The 23,963-nt window shown below is 45.1% G+C and overlaps 2 protein-coding genes across 2 annotated transcripts; both read left to right on the forward strand.

The window, feature by feature from the left end:
- The first annotated feature begins 12,692 nt into the window (after positions 1 to 12,692).
- Positions 12,693 to 14,956, forward strand: LOC123071082 (pentatricopeptide repeat-containing protein At1g33350). Its single transcript, XM_044494560.1, has 2 exons — positions 12,693 to 14,326; positions 14,506 to 14,956. The coding sequence occupies exon 1, from the start codon at positions 12,816 to 12,818 to the stop codon at positions 14,133 to 14,135; it is 1,320 nt and encodes a 439-aa protein (XP_044350495.1). The 5' UTR covers positions 12,693 to 12,815; the 3' UTR covers positions 14,136 to 14,326; positions 14,506 to 14,956.
- A 644-nt stretch (positions 14,957 to 15,600) lies between these two features.
- On the forward strand, positions 15,601 to 19,793 carry LOC123065808 (nucleotide pyrophosphatase/phosphodiesterase). The gene is made up of 13 exons (XM_044489020.1): positions 15,601 to 16,128; positions 16,371 to 16,458; positions 17,059 to 17,328; positions 17,423 to 17,531; positions 17,621 to 17,738; positions 17,848 to 17,980; positions 18,079 to 18,266; positions 18,371 to 18,557; positions 18,664 to 18,731; positions 18,833 to 18,926; positions 19,003 to 19,191; positions 19,341 to 19,421; positions 19,534 to 19,793. The coding sequence occupies exons 1-13, from the start codon at positions 15,818 to 15,820 to the stop codon at positions 19,594 to 19,596; spliced, it is 1,899 nt and encodes a 632-aa protein (XP_044344955.1). The 5' UTR covers positions 15,601 to 15,817; the 3' UTR covers positions 19,597 to 19,793.
- The last annotated feature ends 4,170 nt before the right edge of the window (positions 19,794 to 23,963 follow it).

Genomic DNA, 23,963 nt, shown 5'->3' on the forward strand with positions numbered 1-23,963 from the left:
AAGGATTCAACAACAGCAACTTCTTCAGCACTAGCGGCTGGAATGTCTTCTTGCATAGACGAGGTGGGATGAGTTTCTTCATAGTCCATTTGAACAGTTGGTGCAGGGCACTGAGGTATTTGTTGAAGTGGGGTGAAGAGTGGAGTATTGGGGTGCTGACTTTCCCAAAAGTCATCATTCATCATGGGCGTTGTGCAGCCAATGTCCACGTCTTCATCTTCAATTTCTTCAACGCCAGCCTCTTCAGCTGTGAACTGAGGCATTGGCGAGGAAGTAACAGTCGTTGAAGGGATCGCATCCACTTCAATTTCTTCATCAACCTGCTCTGACGAAGCAGCAGATTGAGGTTCTTCATTAGATCCTCTTGGGATCACATATTCCTCACCAAAAGGGACAAGGTCCTTTGATGACATGGTGGAAATTGGAACAACATCAATTGGATTCTCAATAGAGCTTGTCAGAGGCTTCATCTTCTTTGGAGGTGAAGATTCTGAAGCACTGGATGCTTTCCTTTTCTTCACCGCAGCTCGCTCTGCAGCCTTGGTCTTCTTCACATCGAATGCACATGAAAGAATTGGAGTTGGTGTAGGCGCAGATGGAACTGAAGTTTCTGGTTGAATTTCCTCAGGCGCAACTGATGCAGTTGCCCTGACATTTTCAGTTTCTTCAGGCGCACCACTAGTGGATGCCCTGACAATTTCTTCAGCGGCTGGAATGGAGTCATCAGCCCTGGAACTAGCATTTTCTTCAGCAGCCTGAATGTCATCAGTAGTGCTGGCATGTTCTTCAGTTGGCTAAGCAGATGCTTCAGCATGAGGAATTTCTTGTTGCGATGGGGATGCAACATTTGTGAATTTCTCAGTCAGTTTCACAAACCTGACTTTGGCTCCTTGCCAATCAGCATAGTAAGCATTGAAGTCATTGCCGAGGGTTTTAATTTCAGCTTGGATCTTGAGGATTTCATCAGGTGTCATATTGACAATGTTATTCTTCAGGAACTTCTCCTTTCTGAACTGAGTCTTCTTGATCTGCCTGGCCTTCTCAAATTTCCATTTCTCTTCAGTGATGAAATGGGTCAGCATGTGACTTTGACCAGGAGTCAGCTTGAAATCAGGCATAGGAGTATTTGGATCCTTGTGCCAGAGATCAATGTAATCAAGGATCGCCCTTGGATCCAAAAGAAGTGGCACATTTGTGCCTTTGGCTCTAGCGGCCCTTTCTTGTCAGTCTCTGATGATTTCTGCAAGTTCATCATCATCAGCTTCATCGTCAGATGGCACATGGAAAGCGACCTGTTTCTTCTTCGAACTAGGCCGAGTATCTCGACCAGCCGTTGCCTTAGTCTTCAACAGAGTGGGGCCTGATGAAGATTTTGGTGCAGCTGAGGAACTTGCTGAGGCACCAGAGGCAATAGAGATGCCTGTTGTCCTTTGGCATGTAGCCAGATGTACAGGTGTTGAGGACTTTGCCGGAGTAGCTGAGGACTTTGGAGGAGGAGCAGTAGTTGGTATTGGCCGTGAGGGCTTTGAAGAATCTGGCTGTGAGGGCTTTGAAGAATCTAACCGTGAGGGCATTGCTGAGGAAGTTGGCCGTGAGGGCATAGTTGGTGAAGCACTTGGCTTGTGAGCAGGCTTCTTTGCCATTGATTTTCTTGGCTTAACAGAGGCCTCAGTGGCAGTAGCAGCATCAGAGTCTTCATTGAATTTCCTCACTGCTTCTTTAGCTTGTCTCGCCAACTTAGCTTGGCACTTGGCCCATTCTTCAGGAAAATCCTCACCACGCTTGATGCTGGTGGGGTCAGCTTTTTGGCCAGGTGCCAATGGAGTTCTTGGGCATGGAGAATTAAGTGCGAATTTCTTCATATACTTTGGAGTTACATATCTGTACTCCCTCCATTCTCTTGCCCATCTCCATTCAATCTTCTGTATGCGCACCTTGCGCTGAGTTTTAGTTTCTTTTCCGTACTTAGCCTCATCAGGTGTGCAATAATCAGCATATATGTCCTCAGGTATTTCAAAGGCAGTCATGACCTCAGGCTTCTTTCCTCCTTTCTGCGGCCTCTTACCATCAGCCATATTCTTCAGATGAGGAATTTGAACAATCAAATTTTCTGAAGAAGTATGCAACTTTTCTTCGAGGAACGCTGCAAATGAGTTAAGTTGATGAGAACCTAGTGATTCAGCAGCGGACATGAGTACCTGTGAACATAGTATAGTTGCGAGGAATTTGGAGAGGTCATATGCATTCTCAGAAGGTTTTTCAAAAAGAACAAGTTTGAGGAATTTGACCAGATGAGCCTTGAAGAATTTCACTAAGCGTTCTTTGTCTTAGGTTCCAGAGTTGTATAGACCGAGGATCCACACAATTGAGGAATCTTGAAGAAAAAATGATGCTTAGAGAAACGAATCAAGAACAGATGACTAGTGAGGTGTTTTGTGTGTGAGGATTTGAAGAATAAAACACCTTTGAAGATTTTATTGTGAAATTTCGAATCAAAAGGGGTAGTAAATGTAACTTTTAATTACCCTTGATGAAGAACACGATGAACTGTGAAGAAGAACAGTGAAGTTCGTCGGTGTAGATCTTCCACGCCCTAACTTGGCGGAGGAAGACAACTACGGCGGCGGCGGAGTGAAGATTTCCGCGGTCGGCGCGAGTACGACGGCGACGAGGTTGAGGCAGTGAAGCTCTTCCTCACCGGCGATGATGGAGTAGCGGCGGCGCTAGGGTTTGAGGAGCTCGAGCGAGAGAGAGAGAGCGGTCGAGCGGAGTAAAGGAAGTGAGGAAGGGATGAGGGGGTATTTATAGTCGTAGTGAAAAACTGTTCACCCGAAGATTTAGGACGAACCTGCCCCTGACCCTTCTCCTTCGCTTGACATGTGTCACCCACATACTGAGGAGTGGAGATCGTGTTAGATCGTGGGTGAATAGATAAGTCTATCGAGGGATCCGGAACAGATTGAGCGGTAAAACCGAAAATTTTGATAAGATTAATTTTAAAGTTCGTTCGCAAATTCTTCAGCTGACAAGGACACAGTGAAGACTTTGAACGAGTTTAAAAAAGAACGCACATAAAGAATTTGTGAATAGATTGGGTTGAGTATAGCATAGAGAGGGAAGGGTCCGATCACATTCACTTAGCAGAAAATGCAACTTGAAGAAATAGCCATAAGTGAATGCTGTAGAGGACATAAACTCATATATAAATATATAGCCAATGAAGAAAAACGTTGGAAACATTGAAGATTTTGCAAAGTTGAAGAATTTGAAAAATTGAGGAATTTCAAAAATGAAGATTTTCAACTTTGGTGGTGGCGTGACCCACCATATAAGAATGATGATTTCAGACACCGCGTACAATTGTCGTAGGGTTCTGAGAATCAAATTCTTCATTAATTTCTTCACACTTAGAGTGTTACTCTTCATTGATTGAAGAAAAACGTTTCTTCATGTGTTGCACATCTAAGTCATTAATTTTGCATAAGTGTCAGGATGTGTGTCCTTTTTAGAGAATATTCGAAGATTCTAAGATATTTAGCTCACACCGCAACTTGCTAAATCTCTTCTCATCCAAGGGCTTTGTGAAGATATCGGCTAGTTGTTCTTCAGTCTTCACGTGCTCGATGGAGATGTCGCCCTTCAACACATGATCACGAAGAAAGTGATGACGAATCTGAATGTGCTTTGTCTTCGAGTGCTAAACTGGGTTGTGAGCAATCTTGATGGCACTCTCATTGTCACAAAGGAGAGGCACATTCTTCATGTTGATGCCGTAGTCCTTGAGAGTTTGCTTCATCCATAGCAGTTGAGCACAACAAGAACCAGCAGCAATGTACTCAGCCTCTGCAGTAGACAGTGATACGCAGTTCTGTTTCTTCGAGGACCAACAGACCAAAGATCGTCCAAGGAAATGACAAGTACCAGATGTTGACTTGCGGTCCACACGATCACCAGCATAGTCAGAGTCAGAATATTCAATGAGATCAAAACTAGAGCCCTTGGGGTACCATAATCCTAGTGTTGGTGTGTGAGCTAGATATCAAAGAATATGCTTCATAGCCTTATGATGTGATTCCTTCGGTGCAGCTTGAAATCGGGCACACATGCAAACACTAAGCATTATATCTGGCCTAGATGCACATAAGGACAATAACGAGCCAATCATGGAGAGGTATACCTTGTGATCGAAATCAATACCATTTTCATCAGTGCATAGATGGCCATTTGTGGGCATAGGAATTTTGACGCCTTTGCAGTCTTGCATGCCGAATTTCCTCAGAACTTCCTCGAGGTATTTCTCCTGAGATATGAATATACCATTGTGCTGTTGATGAATTTGCAGACCTAAAAAGAATTTCAACTCTCCCATCATAGACATTTGATATTCTTCACTCATCATATAGGCAAATTCATCACTATAACGTTGGTCAGTACAGCCAAAGATAATATCATCAACGTATATTTGGCACACAAACAGTTCACCATCATAAGATTTAGTAAAGAGAGTAGGGTCGAGTGAACCGGGTGTGAAGCCATTCTTCATGAAGAATTCCTTCAAAGTGACATACCACGCCCGAGGGGCCTGCTTGAGGCCATACAGGGCCTTGTTGAGTCTGAAGACTTTGTCAGGATTCTTTGGATCTTCAAAACCTGGGGGTTGAGACATATACTTCTTCCTTAAGCTTACCATTGAGGAATGTACTTTTCACATCCATTTGTTGTAAGATAATATTATGATGGTTAGCATAAGAAATTAATATGCGAATAGCCTCAAGTCTAGCAACAGGTGCAAAAGTTTCATCAAAATCAATTCCTTCAACCTGTGTGTAGCCTTGAGCTACAAGTCGTGCCTTATTCCTCACCACAAGGCCATTTTCATCTTGCTTGTTGCGGTAGATCCACTTTGTGCCGATGATATTATGCTTGCGAGGATCTGGATGTTTGACCAGTTCCCAGACATTGTTGAGCTCGAACTGATGTAATTCTTCTTGCATGGCCTGAATCCACTCAGGCTCCAGAAAAGCTTCATCTACCTTAGTGGGCTCTGTAATAGGGACAAAAGCATAGTGCCCACAAAAGTTAGATAAATGTGAAGCTTTTGAGCGTATGAGAGGACCTGGCGCTCGAATGTCATCGATGATCTTTTCCACTTGCACTTCTTTTGCAATGCGAGGATGAGCTGGTTGTCGTTGAGGAATTTTGATCAGCATTTTTTTCAGCACCATTTTCTTCAACATTTGCATCAGGTGCACTAGCTCGATTTTCTTCACGTTCTGGAATGAATTCTTCAACAGATTCTTTGGTAGGAATAACATCCTCAGTAGCCTTGAACTTGATAGAATCCTCAGGTTCTGGTTCATCTATCACAGAAGGTAGGCGCTCTCTTTGCGAGCCATTAGTTTCATCGAACCGCACATCTACAGTTTCAACAACCTTGTAAAGAACGTTGTTGAAGACTCTGTAGGTGTGCGAGTCCTTTCCGTAACCAAGCATAAAACCTTCATGTGCTTTCGGTGCAAATTTAGCATTGTGATGAGGATCTCGAATCCAACATTTAGCACCGAAGACTTTGAAGTAACTCACATTAGGTTTCTTGTCAGTGAGGAGTTCATAGGCAGTCTTCTTGAAGAATTTGTGAAGATATACCCGATTGATGATGTGGCACGCAGTATCAATTGCATCAATCCAAAAACGACGAGGCGTTTTATATTCATCAAGCATAGTGCGAGCCATTTCAGCGAGGGTTCTGTTCTTGCGCTCCACGACGCCATTCTGCTAAGGAGTATAAGGAGCAGATAACTCATGAGTAATACCAAGTTCATCAAGATAGCCATCAAGACCGGAATTCTTGAACTCAGTCCCATTGTCAGTTCTGATGTGCTTGATCTTCGCACCAAAGTTGGTTGAAGCCCTCAAGGAAAATCGTTTGAAGATTTCCTAGACCCAATACCTGACTTTTGCCTTTGTCAGCGAAGATGATGTGCTTCAGATGTGACGGTGTTAAGGGAGCATCCATCAATAGACTCTTGTCACCAGTCATGTGATTTGTACATCCACCATCTAGAACCCACTCGTTGGCTTTGGGCTGATTATCCTGCAGATGAATTAGTGCAACTTACGATCTCATATACTTCATCAATGAAGAATATGATAGTTCATCAGATGAATTTCATCAAACAGTAAAACAGATATTTCAGTATGAGGACGTGTGAAATGAAAGTTCATTTCATCATGATTCGCCTGCGTCCTTTCAGGCATTTTTGTCAGGCCTCCAGCAAATTCTTCAGACGTTTAAAGCACGTCTGGAGACCTGACCCTGCATAAAGGATTAGTTCTTTTTCTTCACCACCCACATCTGAAGGGGTGGCAAAGAGTTCATCGCTCTACGAGCACCATATGAGAAAGGTGGCATAGAGGCCAATCCATTTCGTTTCACATAAGAGGCGTTAGGGTAAGCATATGAATAAGTAGAGAAATTCTTCGAGGACTTATGAACATAATGATTTGAAGAATAATGCGCATATTCATAGCACTTAGCTCTACCCTGCGAAACAGAGGGGTTAGCACGATGATGATCATATGAGGACTTTGACCCATTTGAGGAATTTGATCCATGTGAAGAATTAGGTCCATATGAAGAATTTGATCTGGGGTTCCTGTTCTTCACAGGTGGTGTCATGAGAACATTCACCTGAAGACTTTCAACGTAACTTTTGGGAACCCAGATTTTCTTCATAGGGGAACCGTTCCTGTAGTTAGTCCCAACATATCTAGCAAATACTTCACCATTCTGATTTTTAAACAGTTTATAGTTGGAGTCAAATGACTCATCAGAAGAATGAGAAGATTCACATGCAAAGCCAGATAAGTTAGATGGATCAACTGGAGGTACCTTTGCAGCAACCCATGAGGTTTTGGGGTACTGCTCAGGCTTCCAATAAGTTCCATCAGTATTGAGTTTCCTCTCAAAGGCAATACCCTCTTTCCTAGCGTTTCTGTTGAGGATCTGCTTTTTGAGCACATCACAAAGAATCTGATGCCCTTTGAGGCTTTTGTACATGCCTGTCGTGTACAATTCCTTCAGCCCTGCATCGTTAGTGATACTAGCAATGTCCTCAGACAAGGAATTAGTGATAGCCGAGGTAGGTGAAGAATTTGTAACAGTTGAAGCATTTGAACATTCAGGTGAAGAATTAGCAGATTCACGTTCAATGCACTTTAAGCATGGAGGAAAAAATTCTTCTTGAGTAGCGCTGATTTGTTGAGCAAGTAATGAATCGCGATCCTTCTGAAGATCTTCATAACTCACTCTTAGCTTCTCAAGATCTTGCTTTCTTTAAAGAAGTTCAAGAGAAAGTTTCTCGTGATCAGATAAGAGAGCGTTATGATGACCTTGAAGATCGTCAAACTTGGAATGGAGTCCCTGAAGACTTTCAGCCAAGGCTTTTGACTGATCCATTTCTTCACCCAACATATCATCGCTCTTATTTAGCATGTAATAAACTTTTTCCAAGGCTCTTTGTTGTTTAGTGGCAAGGGAAGCAAGTTTATCATAGCTAGGTCCAAATTCATCGCCAGATTCATCATCACTGGACTCGGATAGGTAGCATTCGTTTACCTTAGCACTTTTTGCCATAAGGCAGGGGTTGGACGATGATGATTCTGGTTCGAATGTCATCTCTTTGAGAGATTCCTTGTAATCATCAAGCCAAGGATCATTACGATTTAAATGTCCATCATAGACCTCAGGGAGACGGTTCCAGATTAGCTTCGCGTGATTGAGATGCATGACATTCCTGGATTGATTTCGGGACAGACTTGTGCAGATGACATCCTTTGCTGTGAGGTTGAGGAGAGTGTACTTGCGAATGTCATCAACTTTAGCCATCTTGCAAAGATCGGTAAGACCGATCTCGGTGACGGTCCATAGTTCGCTATCCATAGCCATGAGTCGCTTCTTCATCATGGCCTTCCACCGAGGATACTCATGACCGTCAAAGATGGGGTAGGAAACATTCCTCAATCCTGCAGTCGACATAACTAGAACTCCAGGTGGTTAAACCAAAATCACATAGAACAAGGGAGTACCTTGCTCTGATACCAATTGAAAGTGCATTATATCGACTAGAGGAGGGATGAATAGGTGATTTTTATAAATTCTTCACTGAGGAATTTGCCGGTGAGAAAATTCCTTAGCGAAGAACTACTAGCAGCGGAATAAGTACTCAGAAGTAAACATAACAAGATACATACAGAGTCATCATGATGAAATGAAGACAAGCACAGAGTACAGAAAGCGTAAACACAGGATAACACAAGATGAAGACAAACAGACTGAAGAAATTGAACTGAAAAAATCAAGAAAGTCTTCAGTCAAAGTCTTCAAACACAGATATGAACAATCACTCAACACAGTAATGAGGAAATAAAAGAGTTGAGGAAATAGAACCAGTAAGGTTGGTGAAGACAATGATTTGGTAGACCAGTTCCAACTGTTGTCTCAGTTGTACGTCTGGTTGGAGCGGCTGACTATTTAAACTCGAGGACACTCAGTCCCGGACACCCAGTCGCTGAGCATGTAGCTCAGGACACCAAGTCCTCACTGTATTCTCCTTGAACTAAGGTCACACAGACCTCATCCAATCACTCGTGGTAAGTCTTCAGGCGACTTCCAAACCTTCACAGACTCGGTCACTCGACGATCCACAATTCCTCTTGGATGCTCTAGACCATGACACCTAACCGTCTGGAAGAAGCACAGTCTTCAAAGGTAACAAGCGTCGGATCCACGCAGGATCAATCTCTTCAGTGATGCTCAATCACTTTGGATTTGTAGGTGTTTGGGTTTGGGGGTTTTTCCTCACTCGATGATTTTCGCTCAAAGTCCTCGGAGGATGGGTTGCTCTCAAATGACAAGTGTTAGTTTCTCTCGGAGCAGCCAACCAACTAGTGGTTGTAGGGGGCGGCTATTTATAGCCTAGGGAGCAGCCCGATATGATAAGACATAAATGCCCTTGTCTGATATGACCGTTAGGTGAATAAGATATTTTGGGACAGCTCACGCGTAGCACATCAACGGTCGGAAATTTGACTATCAAATTCCTCAGGGCTATCATGATCCTCACTGTGTAGGCAATCCGCACTGGCGAATTCCTAACTCCTCAGTCAGAACAAATTCCTCAGCGACCAGAAGAACTTCGTCTCTGTCACTGAAGAAATTGACTGAACTGTATGAGATTTCCAAAGGCTTCACTCGAAGGGTTTGGTAGGTATAGGATTTTGAGTTGAGCATCACTTGGAAATTTTTCCTTAGTATTTCCTCGACCCCCTTTAACAGTACGGTGTTTCCTTTGACTCAAGAAAGAGAAAAACAAAACTATGAAAACGAAAGTCTTCAAGCTTCATATTCCTCGCATGAATATCAAGTCTTCACAGTAACACAAATTTCTTCACTTTCAAAGTCTTCATGAAAGTCTTCAGAAATACCAAAATCTTCAGTCAAAGATATTCATTTTTAGGGGTCGACTTCCCCGGTAAGTATCAAACTCCTCATAGACTTATAGACCTATGTACACTTACAAACGCATTAGTCCCTTAACCTATAAGTCTTCAATACACCAAAATTACTAAGGGGCACTAGATGCACTTACACATGTGAAAAGTATTCTTTTTAAAGACTTAGAAAGTGCTAAGCAAAATCCTTTTTTGAACACAAAAGCCAAGCAAATTCCAAAAAGTCGGAAAAACCAGGATCCCCTGCCAAAAAAACGCATGCAGAAAAAGACAAAATGCTCCCATGGATGTGCCATGCGTGCGATATGTGTCGATGACTGGACGCACCACACGGCATCTCCCCATGTGCCTTGCGCCGTGCACTAGGTGGCCAATGCGGGGGTACCTACTAGCTAGTCAGTCCCTATGTGATATCATCTTGGAAATGTCGCTAAAATTTTCTTTGAGGGTAAAGCCAAGTTTATTGATCGAAAACCATGAAATGTGGGCTACAGTCCAGGTCATGGGGTTGGCTAAACCACAAGTGGCGTCTCTGACCTAGAGTAAGCAAAAATTTGGCTAGACTATATGCTTCATAGTTCATAGCATGATCTTCAAAAGTAAAAGCACAAATAGTCCGTCCCAATTTTACATCGTCTTAGAGATTTTGCTAAATAGTAGGGAGCAACTATCCAAGGGGTACCCCCTTGCGGGAGCCCCACAAGGGTCATTTTTGGTGGGCTGGAAGCGCACCAAGTGGCACGCTCTCAGCCGCCGCCACGTGTCACGTGCTGGGCACTCCCTATGACTTTTTTTATTTTTTGTATGTGTTTTCGAATTTTAGAGGTTTTCTTGGCTTTTCGGTTTCTGCACGTTTTCCCCAAGGTTTTTGACAAAGAAAAATGCATGGAAAAAACACATTTTTTTGCTTCAATGAGAGACACAGATTTACTTCTCATGAAGGCACAGATTTGCTTTCACGAGAGGCATAGATGTGCCTATCAACAAGGGAAAAAAATGTGTTTTCTTTATTTTGTTTGCCTCCGGGAGAGGCACATTTTTGCTTTTCATGGAGGCACGGTTTGCTTCCAAGAGAGGCACCCTCTCAGAAAGGACAAAATTTTTTTTTGCTTCCGCGAGAGACACTGATTGTTTCTCGTGGAGGCATAAACCTTTTTTTCTGTGAGAGGAACAAATATGCCTCTCGGAAACAAAAAAACTGAAGAAAACAAACCTTGTTTCCAGTTCTCTTTTTTTCATGAAAGAAAGTTCGTGAGATCTAGTTTTGATGATCTTGACTTGAGAAATCCAACAATGAAAATGGTTCAAGATTTAGACCCACTATGTTAAAAGATAAAATGTTTTAAATAATCAAAACTAGAAAAACTCCCGGGTTGCAAAGGTGGGAGTGACTTGCAAGGGTACTTTTTTTAGATGTTAGAGTACTTATTATTTCATGATGATCACCATAGTATGTTTTATAAGAGTATCAACAATTTCTATAGATGGATCTTTCATCCATCCCGCACACACCTTACTTCTAGCTAGTTTGATTAAATCATGGACATCATAATTAGTCTCTCTAGGAGCATGCTAAAAATAATATGTGAAATCACATGCATGGTGAATATATCATCAAAAATTACCGCTGAGACCATTGTCTCTATCACCTCGATGTTGCTCGAGTTCACCTCTATGCGATTATACCCGACTATAGTTGCCACACTGAGACCAAACTGCTAGGCGAATCTCCGTTTCCCGCCACGACGAATTTGCCATTTGAGTCTCTGATGACAGCATCATACGAGCCCATGAGTAAGTCTGGGTCAAAAGCCCCACCCACCTTTACCTTCACATAATTGCTCCTTGGTCTTTCCTAACCATGTCGCTTGATCGTCGTCTTTGCATCACCCGCCATAGTATAATTAGCAAGCAAAGCTCTGATTGCCATTGCTATGAACTTAGGTTCCTATAGCTTTTCATTATGCGCTAACTTTCTCCTCCCCCATCATAAATATCAGAAACCAATAGCAATTGCTTACGTTGAATTTTCCAGACCGAGGACCACACATTCTTCAGCTGGTCGCAACAATAAATATTCTAGCACAACTTCTCCCTCATGATCCACGACACATGCTTTATCAATAGCAAAGTCCAAACCCCGGAACTGTCATACGTCTTTCTCCTTTGCACAAATGAATAACAGGTGCTTGGTATCCTCCGCTCCTATACCGCATCTAGGACATTGCTCATTGACTTTTATATGTCTGTTAGCCAAAGTCACCCGACATGGTAGCAAGCCTAACAAAGGTTGCCAGAGGAAAAATTTAATCTTGGCACGACAACTTAAGCTCCAGATCGTCCCTCATATTGGTGAATTCCGTGAGGACCCAACTGTATTTTCTCCTGATATTTTATGTCCATATTGGTTCTGCCACTACGCAAAATATCCCGATCTAACTGAGAATCTCCTGTTCTTGCACAAATTCCATGCTACGAAGTCTGACATATCAAATCCAGGCAACGGAATCGCAAGGATTTGCGCCACATCAAACTGCCAGAATGTTTGAGAAACCAACTCTTCATCCCAACGACCTATAATAGGGTCAATAGAATCACTTACTTTAAATGGTAAATTGCCTCCACGAGCCGTGACCACTTTACTGGTAGGTGGGTTAGGAATCCATTCATCATCCCAAATATTGATTCGACTACCATCACCGACCTTCCATATATGACCTCTCTTTTTAGTGTCGGCACCCCGACATAATAATTTGCCATGTGAATGAGGCTCTCTTTTTCAGAGTTGCATTCAAAATATCACAATCTGAATAATATTTGGCTTTGAGAACACGAGCACAAAAGGAATCTGGATTATCAATTAATCTCCAAGACTGTTTTGCAAGTAGGGCTAGGTTAAAACAATGAATATCCCGAAATCCATTCCACCTTTTTTCTTTGGCACACACAATTTTCACCACACAAACCAGTGCATTCTTCTCTGATTGTCACCGTCACCCCATCAATAACGGGACATCGTGTCTTTACAAATCTGTTTTAGAATTTTGAAAACCGACATACCTCAATTAAGTAGCATCTCATTGATGATTCTTCTTAGTAAAAGAACCCATGAAAGAATCGAGCAGGCTTTCAGCAGTACAGCCTGCTTCACTACGTGATCCGATTCAGCCCAACTTGCCCCGACGCTTTGCCGAAGCAGGAAGTTTCACGGTCCAGCAGTCCCGCCCCAATTCCAAACCGAAGCGGCCGCGCCGGCGTCGCACGCCGCTCACATCGCGGCGTGCGCCGCACCCCTACTCCCCATGTCCCTTCCCCACCAACTCGCCGCCGGCGAACTCCTCACCGCCCTCCGCGGCGCCTCTTGCGCCTCCTCGGCCCTCCGATTGTACTCCCTCCTCCGCATCCGCCTCCCTCCCTCAGACCCCTCCTCCTTCGCCGGGCGCGCCGCCGCCTTCGCCCTCAAGCCCCTCTCCTCCGCCGGCTCCCTCCCTCTCCTCTCCCACTTCCACGCGCACCTCATCAGGTCCAACCTCCTCGCGTACCCCCAGGTCGCCTCATCCCTCCTGCGTTCCTATTCACTTCTCTCCCCCGCGGCCGCCCACCACCTGTTCGATCAAATACCCCCTGCCACCTGCAACCTGTTTGTTGTCAACGTAATGCTTTCGTCCCTGTGCCGTTCCTCTGACCTCGCCTCCGCACGCCTATTCTTTAACGACATCCCCGACAAGGACATCGTCTCTTGGTCGACCATGCTCGCTTGCTATTTCTCCAATAAGAGCGTAGCTGACGGCCTTGCCTTCTTCCGCACAATGACATTCACCACCACACTTGCTCCAGATTATGTAATGCTCGTCACCGTCCTCACAGGATGTGCGTCGGCTGGCTTGCTGCAGCCGTTCTGCAGATCCATTCACGGGTATATTGTGCGGCGCCAGGCAGTCAGTATGCACCTCGGGACATCGCTTATTGATTGCTATGCAAAGGTTGGCCGCCTCGATTATGCTTCCCGTGTCTTTGTGCGGGTGCCCTCTAGGAATGTGATGCACTGGACTGCAATGATTTGTGGGATGGCTATGCATCTGCATTATGACGAGGCTATCCAGCTGTTTGAGGAGATGCGCCGGCAAGGAGTGCGACCAAATGAGATGACATTCACTGCTGTGCTCAGTGTATGCGGGCATGCTGGACTGGTGGAGCAAGGGAGAGAGTTCTTTAAACTTATGGTTGAGGAATATGACCTTGAGCCAACTGTACATCACTACGGGTGCATGGTTGATATCTTTGCAAAGGCAGGTCAGTTGGAAGATGCTTATGATGTTATCAAGACCATGAGAGTGGAGCCAAATATCATCATCTGGACTTCGTTGCTAGCGGCTTGCAAGAGGCTTAAGAATTTTGACATTGCAATGGAGGTACTAGATGAAGTATTGGCAATGGAGATATCTGATGAAAATGGTGGATTATATACTCTTATATCTGACCTGTATGTCATGGCTGGGCGGTGGGATGATGTGTTGAAGGTTAGGAGATTGATGGAGGAACATAATGTGCGGAAGAACAGATGGTCGAGATCCGTTAGAGCGGGCAAACCACCTGGCTTGATTGATCCTGCAGTCAGTTGATCTTTCACATTGTTCAACACCTGCAAAGTCTTGGTTGAATTGTAGGACGATACTTTTTTTTGTTAGACTCACCACAGATGTATTCAGCGGATAGCTCTACATGTTGCTTGATGAAATCCAGCTGAGGCCTTGTGGGAATCAGCGGAATGAATACAAATTCCTGGTCTATTCTCCTGCAATATTGCATTGAGGTAAATCAGTGCAAATCATCGCTATTTGGATTTAGTCTCATTGGGGATTATGAGTTGAGATATTAGAAGAACCGAACTCATACAGGCGATTCACACGCATATGTGTTATGAGCAAACCGAGCTCATCGCTGGATATCCTCGTGGTCATGTACTGATTTCCGCTTTCATTGTGCCCATAGGACTGGAGATAACAGATAAAGATTTCTTTGAGTACATTGCCATTTCGGCCTTTCAGAGAGAACCGAATGCAGACTAACAATGGGGTGTCAGGTCAGCGGCCGAAAAAGCCATTTGATTCTATACTAGTTCTTGTCAGGCGGTCTGTTGCTAACAATGTGCAGCTCTAAGTGTTTCGAATAAATTCTACAACATCGGGTCCTGTCAACTTTGTCGATCATCTGTTCTTTTGCCCAACAGTATGGCAGGTGAAATCTTTGCAGTGCATACATACGGCGGTGCTGGTTCGTCCTGTCACAAACTCTTTTAAAGACTGTTGTATTCCAGTGAGAAACTGTGCTGTAATGTAAAAAGGCCTTCTATTCAAAAGATGATATTGCCGGGATCATGGAACTGATTTCTGTGAAAAAGAAGATAATGTTTTGCCATTACCCGTACTTCTGATTGCCATTGCCTTGCTGTAGTATTTAATTCGCCTGCACATCGGTGATTAATTAGCTTTACGGGAAAGCGTCGTCTGAACCATTTGAATGTTTACCTCATACTAGTACACACATAGATATGGCTTGCACTATGGCGTGACGCCCTAGTCTTCGCCGCGGCCCAGCTGACGCGTGAGCGGGACAGTTGACAAGAGCCGACGGAAGACTTTCACGCCAAGTGACACTTTTAATCTTGATGTTACCAGGTGCCTGAAAGTTCCCAACATCACCAGAAGGATATACTGTACCACTGGCCGAAGTATCTTGGAGATCATCAGGGCAATTTGTACCGCCCCGCGCGATCCAAGAGCATATACCGTGCTTCCTGAGCTCTCTGAAAGTTCCGTGTCCGCTGTGCTCCACAGCTCTCGCTGTCAGCCAGACGTCGCCATAACGGTGGCCATTCGGCCCAAGCGACAGCGCGGCGGCCGCGGGCGCCCGACGCGGTCGGGTCTCGATCGGAGGCCTTGCGAGCGATCGCGGACAAACAGACGAAAGCGCTTGGCTTGGCTGCCCCCGCCCGTTCCCTCCCCGCCGCGGCGTACGTGCAGGCGTGCCGCTATAGCTTCCTCCTCCCGTCTCGGTCGCTTTCGGGGACGACGCTGCTGTGCTGATATCCCAATGCCCCCGCCCTCTTCATTCTCGTCCCCACAGGCCACAGTGCTCGTGTATCGTTGGTGTGGCCGTAGCCCCCTTGGCCTCCCCCCTTCCCCGCCGCCATAGTACGTCGCCACTATAAGCTGCAGGCTTCTTCGTCCGTGCAGTTTGCGCGCGGCGTAGAGCGTATCACTCACTGTGCGTACGCGGGGAGGGGGCGGTTCCATTCCAGGCAATGGGTTTCGCTCCTTCCCGGCGTGTTGGTGTCCTTCTAGTGCTTCTTGGTCTCTGCGCCGCGTGCTCGGCGCAGCTCCCGCCGCCGGCGCCGCCGGCGATGCTGCACGAGAGCTTCGCGGGGAAGTCGGAGTTCAGGACGGTCAACCGTAGGCCGCTGGAGTCGTGCCGGAACCCGAGCCCGTACCTGTCCATCAATGCCAGCACCGCCGGCCCGCTGCCCGACGAGGCGTTCGTCAACGTCACCGTCGGCGGCGTCTTCATGCCCCGCGGCTCGCACTGGGTCGCCATGATCACGCCTTCAAACTCCAGGTACGTACTACTGTACAACTTTAAACAAAAGATTAACATTCACCTGCTGTTTTCTTCTCGAAACTTAAAATGATGTGATGTTTTGGTTTATCCTCCTACATATCTAAGCTTGGAAAAAAAAGTGATTTGATTCGTTTTCCAGGACGTACGTAGTGTTCACAACAGGTTTACTTTTGCCTCTCGATGGACATGCATGTGAATCATTTACTAACAATAGTGTGTGTGCATGCGGTCGGGTGCAGTGTTTCCGGATGTCCACTGAGCGGCGTGAACTATTTGGAGACCGGCGACACGGCGAAGCTCCCTCTTCTGTGCCACTACCCTGTCAAGGTGAGCCTTTTGCTTTGCCTTTCCCATGCACTACTTGCCAACTGACCGTTAGCTACCGCTTCGCCACAGTAGAATCTATCTAGGTTGCCACAGGATCGTACATGCTATCATATGTTTTAGCGGCAACCATCAGTGCTCGATATGTAGCACCACGTACGGAGTGCCGTCACGTGAACAACTCCTGTACATGCACCATTGCTCAGATTTCCCGCCTTCATTAAGAGGTTGTTATGTTTACGGGAAGGCAGTGCTATGATTCGTTAACCGGTCCAGTCATGTCCGTTAGCCTCGCCGGAAATGGCCATCCATGAAGCATGCCAAGCTCTCAAGCGTGCTACGCCGGCTATATCCGTATGGGCGCACATGAACGCACGGCGTGTGCTGTTGCATGGATCAGAGCATGACATGAACCTCCTTTTCGAAAGAAAATAAATTCAAGCGCATGTAGGCCCTATTAATTGTCAATGCCTGCTTAGCGGGCTGTGATAGATACTCCTTCTGTTCCGATTTACTCGTCGTGGTTTTAGTTCAAATTTAACTAAAACCACGACGAGTAGATCGGAACGGATGGAGTACTTGACACGACGAGCCTGGATGCAGGCCCAGCGGGCGAAGAGCGACCCGGGCTACCTCGGGTGCAAGAAGGCGACGTGCCAGAAGCGCGACGCGTCGGGCGGCTGCCAGGTCCGGACGTGCGGCGCCACGCTGACGTTCCACGTCATCAACTTCCGCACGGACGTGGAGTTCGTCTTCTTCGCCGGCGGGTTCCAGACGCCGTGCCTGCTCAAGCGCTCGGGCGTCCTCCGCTTCGCCAACCCGGCCAAGCCGCTCAGCGGCCACCTCTCCAGCACCGACTCCTCCGCCACCTCGGTACGAACGTGATCGAGTGCCCACCGACGCTAAGAGCAGACGGAGAGCATCTTGATTGTGATTTTTCATGCATGGTGCTGGTTTGTGTTGTCAGATGAGGATCACCTGGGTGAGCGGCGACGGGAGGCCGCAGCAGGTTCAGTACGCGGGGGGCAGGGCTGCTGCCTCCGTGGCCACGACGTTCACACGCAAGGACATGTGCAGTGAGTGGTCGAATGCTCCTCGATCGCACCGAGCTCAGAGTATATTGGAGTAGTAGAACAAAATTACTTAGTTGCCATGTTCTGCGCAGGTTTTTCGGTGTTGCCCAGTCCGGCCAAGGATTTCGGGTGGCATGATCCCGGCTACATCCATTCGGCCGTCATGACCGGCCTCCAGCCTTCTCAGTCCTACGACTACCGTTACGGAAGGTGAAGCTCATACCATCATTTATGGCTAAAAAGGAAGATAAAGCTGTGTAATTGAGATGCAGCCTACATGAATCGTTGATGCGTTGGTATACATACATTGTCTGTGCAGTGACTCCGTGGGTTGGAGTGACACTACCAAGTTCAGAACCCCTCCCGCTGCGGGGTCAGACGAGACGTCCTTCGTGATCTATGGCGACATGGGGAAGGCTCCACTAGACCCGTCAGTGGAGCACTATATTCAGGTAGTAGGAGCGCCAAAATTGCCTCGGTGTAAAACCTTTCTATACGTGATGCACCCTTCGGATGTAAATTTCCATCTCATCACACCCATGATATGCAGCCTGGATCGATCGCTGTGACCGGAGCGGTGGCCAAAGAGATGCAAACCGGGAAGGTCGACTCCATCTTCCACATAGGAGACATCAGCTACGCCACGGGGTTTCTGGTCGAGTGGGACTTCTTCCTTCACCTCATCAGGCCGCTCGCTTCTCAGGTCTCCTACATGACCGCCATTGGCAACCACGAGAGGTGATTGGTTTCTGAACGCAGAACGCTGACCTTGCACTCTTCACCGCCAATTGATCTCGAGCTAACAATAGCTGATGAAGGAAATGTTATGTGTCCCTTTCCAGGGATTATGCAGGGTCTGGGTCTGTGTACGTGACCCCGGATTCGGGCGGCGAATGCGGCGTCGCCTACGAGTCCTACTTCCCCATGCCCACTGCTGGCAAGGACAAGCCGTGGTATGCCATCGAGCAAGGTAGCATCCACTTCATCGTCATGTCCACGGAGCATGCCTGGTCGGAGAAGTCGGAGCAAGTATGTTCTTTTTACCAGCAGACATCAGTCGCGCCTTCCTGTTTCAGACTTTGCAGCTGTTTGCATGCTGATGTTTCTGTGTAACTTCAATGCCTTGTGTGAATAGTACAACTGGATGGAAAAGGATTTGTCTTCGGTTGATCGATCCAGAACCCCATGGGTGATCTTCATTGGGTGAGCTTCTGAAGATCAAAACCAAATAGTTGTTCTGGTTCTTGCCTTGTTGACGTCCCTGCAACTGCAAGTAACACCTGGCATTTTGATGACCATTGCAGGCATAGACCAATGTACTCATCGAATGTGGGCATAATTCCCAGCGTGGACCCGGACTTTGTGGCCTCTGTGGAGCCACTCTTGCTCAACAACAAGGTAAGTAGAAGATCACACTGCAACGCATCATATTCAGCAGGCAAGAAGCTGTTTGCTTGACGTATTTTGGTAACAGGTGGATTTGGTTTTCTTCGGCCATGTGCACAACTACGAGAGGACCTGCGCAGTTTACAAGGGCAAGTGCAGAGGCATGCCGAGGAAGGATGCCAGTGGCATCGACACCTACGATAATAGCAACTACACTGCGCCAGTCCATGCCATCGTTGGAGCAGGAGGGTTCAGCCTGGACGGATTCTCTCTGATTGTAAGAGCTCTAGCAATAAGTATTTGTGTGTTTTGTTTTCCAAAGCAGCAAATACTTTGTAATTTTTAATTGGTGAAAATCCTGCATTACTACTGTACATGATATGTCGTTCTCTGACAACCTTGTCTTGCTGCTGCCCAAATATTCAGCCGCAGAGCTGGAGCTTGTCAAGAATTTCAGAGTTTGGTTATGCCAGGGTGCACGCCACTAAGACCAGTGTGTTGGTTCAGGTAAGCTTCACATCTTTTTTCTTCTTCTCCTGGGGAGTTTTGCATACGAAGTTAACAATTGATGCTCGGTTTCCTCAACGGAAAACAACAGCTGATGCTCTGTTTTCTTCAGTTTGTAAGCTCAGGCACAATGGAGATCCGGGACCAGTTTAGAATTGTGAAGGGAGGCAGATGATCCAAGTGCAGTTACGGCCTACAGCTCGAGGCAGATATGAAGGGAATATATAACTGGTTTTTTCTCACTTGTGATGTACTGTAAATACTGATGAAAGACGAACGCTGAATTGCAATTAACATGTCAGTGTATAGCTGTGTACGGTTACTGTAAGATTTATCAGTTTGAGTAATTGTGCCGTCAAGATTTTCTCTAAAGCTATGACCACTAGGGTGTCTCTGTGTGACAAGCTTATTTCTACTAATCAAACTGCCTTTATTAAAGAGAGATTTATTTTAGAAAGTGTGGTTATGGCCCATGAGGTTATTCATGAGACACACAGGTCTAGATCTAGTGGGTTGATTCTTAAACTTGATTATGAGAAAGCCTATGATAGAGTGAGTTGAAATTTTCTAAAGAAAATGCTTCTGTCTAGAGGTTTTGGCAGTAAATGAGTTGGTTGGGTTATGTCTACTATTCACCAAGGAACTTTTCAGGTTGGAATTAATGACACAAATGGCCCCCACTTTGCTAGGGGAAAAGGCTTGAAGCAAGGTGATCCTCACTCATCTTTGCTGTTTAATTTGGTGGCTGATGTCTTTTCTAAGATGCTCCAGAAAGTTGTCAATAGAAACTTGATCTGTGGGCTGCTGCCCCATGCCATTCCTGGAGGGGTGGTCAGTCTACAGTATGCTGATGATACTATCCTTTTCCTAGATAATTCTCTAGATTGTGCTAAAAATTTGAAATGGATTCTAAAATGATTTGAGAAACTTTCTGGTTTGAAGATTAATTTTCACAAGAGTGATTTGCATACAATTAATGTTTCTGATCAACTATCAAAAGACTTTGCTCAAGTTTTCTGTTGTCAGCTTAGGGATTTTCCCTTTAAATATTTAGGGGTGCCTTTACATTTTAAAAACTAAGAAGGGAAGATCTTCAACCCATTATAGACAGGATTATTAAGAATATAGCTGGTTGGCTGGGGAGATTTCTCTCCTACAGGGGCAAATTGATCCTTCTTACCACTTGTATTGCCAGTATTCCTGCCTACTTAATGTCTATTGTTAAATTTCCCAAATGACCTGTTGATATGATTACATCTCAAATGTCTCACTTCTTTTGGGGTAATGTGGGTGATAATCACAAATATCATCTTGCTAGCTGGGGACTGATTTCCAGGAAGAAATAATTTGGTGGTATGGGGGTTCCCAACCTTAGAGAGTTCAATATGGCCCTTTTGGCTTTGTGGGGGAAAAGATTCTATGATGTTAGAGATGGTGATTGAAAAAAAATTATGGCCTACAAATATAATACTAACAATTCCAATTTCTTCAGCACTAAGACTACATTGGGGTCCCCATTCATGCAAAGTCTATCTTGGGCACTTGCAGCATCTAAAAACTTTTATAGGTGGATCCCTGGAGATGGTAAGAATATTGCCTTCTGGCATGACATTTGGATGGGGGACTGTTCCCTAAAAACTGCATTTTGGGGTCTGTTTGACATTTGTCAACAATAAGAGGCCACTCTTGCACAGGTCTGGGTAGGAGGTGAACTCCACCTCACTTTTAGGAGGTGTGTGGATGAAAGGGCTCTGGCTAGATGGGATGAGCTAATTAATTTAGTTAAACAGGTTGTGCTGTCTGGCTCCCCAGACCAACCTGTGTGGATGCTGGATTCTTCCAGCAAGTACTCTGTCAAGTCTTTTTATAAAATGATCAACTTTGGGGGGATACCTTCTGAGATTAAAGATGATATATGGAAAATTAAGATCCCTCCCAATATACATGTTTTCCTATGGTTCATTTACTACAATAAAAGCTTGACCAGAGATAATCTGGCCAAGCGTAGACATGTAGAAGATAAGACCTATGTATTTTGTAATGAACCAGAAACAATTCAACATCTCTTTTTTGATTGTATTGTTGCTACACAAGTGTGGGAGCTGGTGGCTGAAAGTTTTAGCATTAATATACCCGACTCTTTTGCTATGTTATCTTCCTTTTGGAAGAAAAGGAAACACTGTGAAGCTCTAAACATAACTACTGCTGCTACCTTGTGGAGCTTATGGCGTTTGCGAAATGACTTTGTTTTCCAGGGGTGAAGATGTCGAAGTATATGCTGTGCTTTGGATCCGTTGGGTGCAACGATCAGGCAATGGAAAATCCTATGGTCAGAGGCTCAGGGTGCACTTCTTCTTCGGTGCTTAAGACTGTTGGCCCATCAAAGAGAGGAATTGCGTAGGATCGCCTGGCGCTGAACCCTGGAGCATCTCTGGGTTCCTGCAAAAATTGCTAGTTTACCATCTTTGATCTGTTTGTGAGCTAGCGTGTATGCTTTCCTGGCTTTGTATCTCCCCTCGAACCTCTTAAAACTATGATGTAATAGGGTAGTCCTTAAAACACTGGTGGTTCCCGTCTGTGGCAGCTACTCTCCGGTTGCCGTCGAGCGCTGTTAAACAGTCTTTGCTTTGGTTTTGCCTTGGCTTTAATAAAAAAGTCGGGGCGGGGGGAAACCCCTTTCAGTTAAAAAAAACCCTGTAAGATTTATATATCAAAATGTGTTCCTTTCATACTAAGTATATTTCATACTCCCTCCTTTCCGGTCTAGATGGCCCAAATCTGAAAAATCTTATCAACCAAGTTAGACTGTGAGAATACCCATAGTGGGAGTAACATAGGTGGTAACATCACACATATCTAGACAAAATAGATGATGTGGCAAGTAATTAATGAAGAAAGAGAGACATGTGGTAACATAGCTAGTTACTCATAGTATAAGTAACATCACACATAGCTAGACAAGATTAAGGAGTGTCAGTAAAACATACCACACATATGCATATGTACACTCCACAAGGGAGATGTAAATCTACTCATCTACTATCGTCAAAACACAAAATGTGCAACACAAATTCATGTGAAACTGCGAGATGAAGCTACTAGTCAAAGGAAATTTCAAATGGTCGACCATGTGTGGCAAATTTGTCAGAATTCATCCAAAACTGCTTCAAACATGAACACAAAATTAAACATTTACGTTGAGCGAAACTATGAGCCAATCATTTGAATGGAACCACAACATCAATGCGCTTCTTTTCTATTTAGACATTATTTCAAATTGAAGTATCATTATGTAGATTAGAAGGGGATAATAAGTGAAGAATATTAGAAGTTAAACACGCAGAACACGCACAACATGAGATACATTACTTATCAGAACACACCACGTTGCATCGGTGGAGCCACCAAGTGGGCTCGTTTGCATTCCTAGAGCATGTCTTGTTAGAAAAAGTCAAATCGAGTGTTCAAAACAGGCCTGCCCGAAGGTGCTTTAAGGTTCACGTGGGCCAACATTTTGATGCAATCTAGGCTACCAAACAGGTCAAAACTACACCCACGGGATTGGATGGACCTAATGCAGGTAACTAAACGCATCCCTAGAATATTAAGTCAATATTAGTATATTCCTCATGAAATATATTTTCATATGGTATTATCACTACTAGAGGAATACCTAGCAGTGACGTACGCAAAAATGCTAGCAGTGCTGGGCCAGGCTGCCAGAGGCGCTCATCACTGACCTCCTACGACTGCTAGTACCCCATCAGTGGCGGGCGCACGCCCACCACTGGTAGAGCCCTGCAGCGGTGGGCGATGCGTGCTTGCCCATCACTAGTTGTGTGTCTTCAGTGGCAGGCGATGCGTTCTTGCCCGCCATTATTTATTCATGTCGCAATGGCGGGCGTACTAGAGCGCCCTCCACTACAAGCTTATTCATGTGAATTAAAATTTTACAGCCATGACACCAATTATGCTGCCATGGATGCATTTTGCATAAATCCAATATAATAAATTCAATAGTAGAAGCAAATAAAGCACACATTGTAAGCTTAGGCATGCAAGTTCACTACGTAATTAGTATTCTTCATAACAACTACTAACACTTCAAATTTATTCCAGTTAACAAACCAACATCAAAGTACCACTGGCATCTTAACTAACTAAGAGTTCATCGGCTTGGAGATATTCGACTGGACCTTATTTCCAAATAAGATCTATAACAACCATCATCTGAAAGCTATTGTTCAAGTTGTTCCTTATCGTGATGACCACTGCTGTGTCAATTGTTAGTCGTCGTCTCTTTCTCTTCAGGAATTCCCGCCAGCCGACCTCATAGAACAATATGCGATCGTCTGTGTCTGTCTTGTATTGAACGTTGGTGCAGGACCTACTACTCCAAGGCATACTCCAGCCGTGGCGGCAGCAGGAATGTCCTCGGCAGAAATCATCTTCATACGTAATTTCTATGATCCCCGTGATTAAAAGCAAAATAGAGCACACAATGTTAGAAATCTTGCCATGTAGTGTTATGAACAAAAAAAG

This window comes from Triticum aestivum, chromosome 3B (assembly GCF_018294505.1).
Source record: "Triticum aestivum cultivar Chinese Spring chromosome 3B, IWGSC CS RefSeq v2.1, whole genome shotgun sequence".
Classification (NCBI taxonomy): Eukaryota; Viridiplantae; Streptophyta; class Magnoliopsida; order Poales; family Poaceae; genus Triticum; species Triticum aestivum.

What these genes read in the sequence shown, in the direction of transcription:
- LOC123065808 (XM_044489020.1), top strand. Translation starts at nt 15,818, where the DNA reads ATGGGTTTCGCTCCTTCCCGGCGTGTTGGTGTCCTTCTAGTGCTTCTT. An exon ending in CACTCTTGCTCAACAACAAG is followed by an intron (nt 18,927 to 19,002) that starts GTAAGTAGAAGA and finishes TTTTGGTAACAG; the next exon opens with GTGGATTTGGTTTTCTTCGG. An exon ending in AGACCAGTGTGTTGGTTCAG is followed by an intron (nt 19,422 to 19,533) that starts GTAAGCTTCACA and finishes TGTTTTCTTCAG; the next exon opens with TTTGTAAGCTCAGGCACAAT.
- LOC123071082 (XM_044494560.1), top strand. Translation starts at nt 12,816, where the DNA reads ATGTCCCTTCCCCACCAACTCGCCGCCGGCGAACTCCTCACCGCCCTC.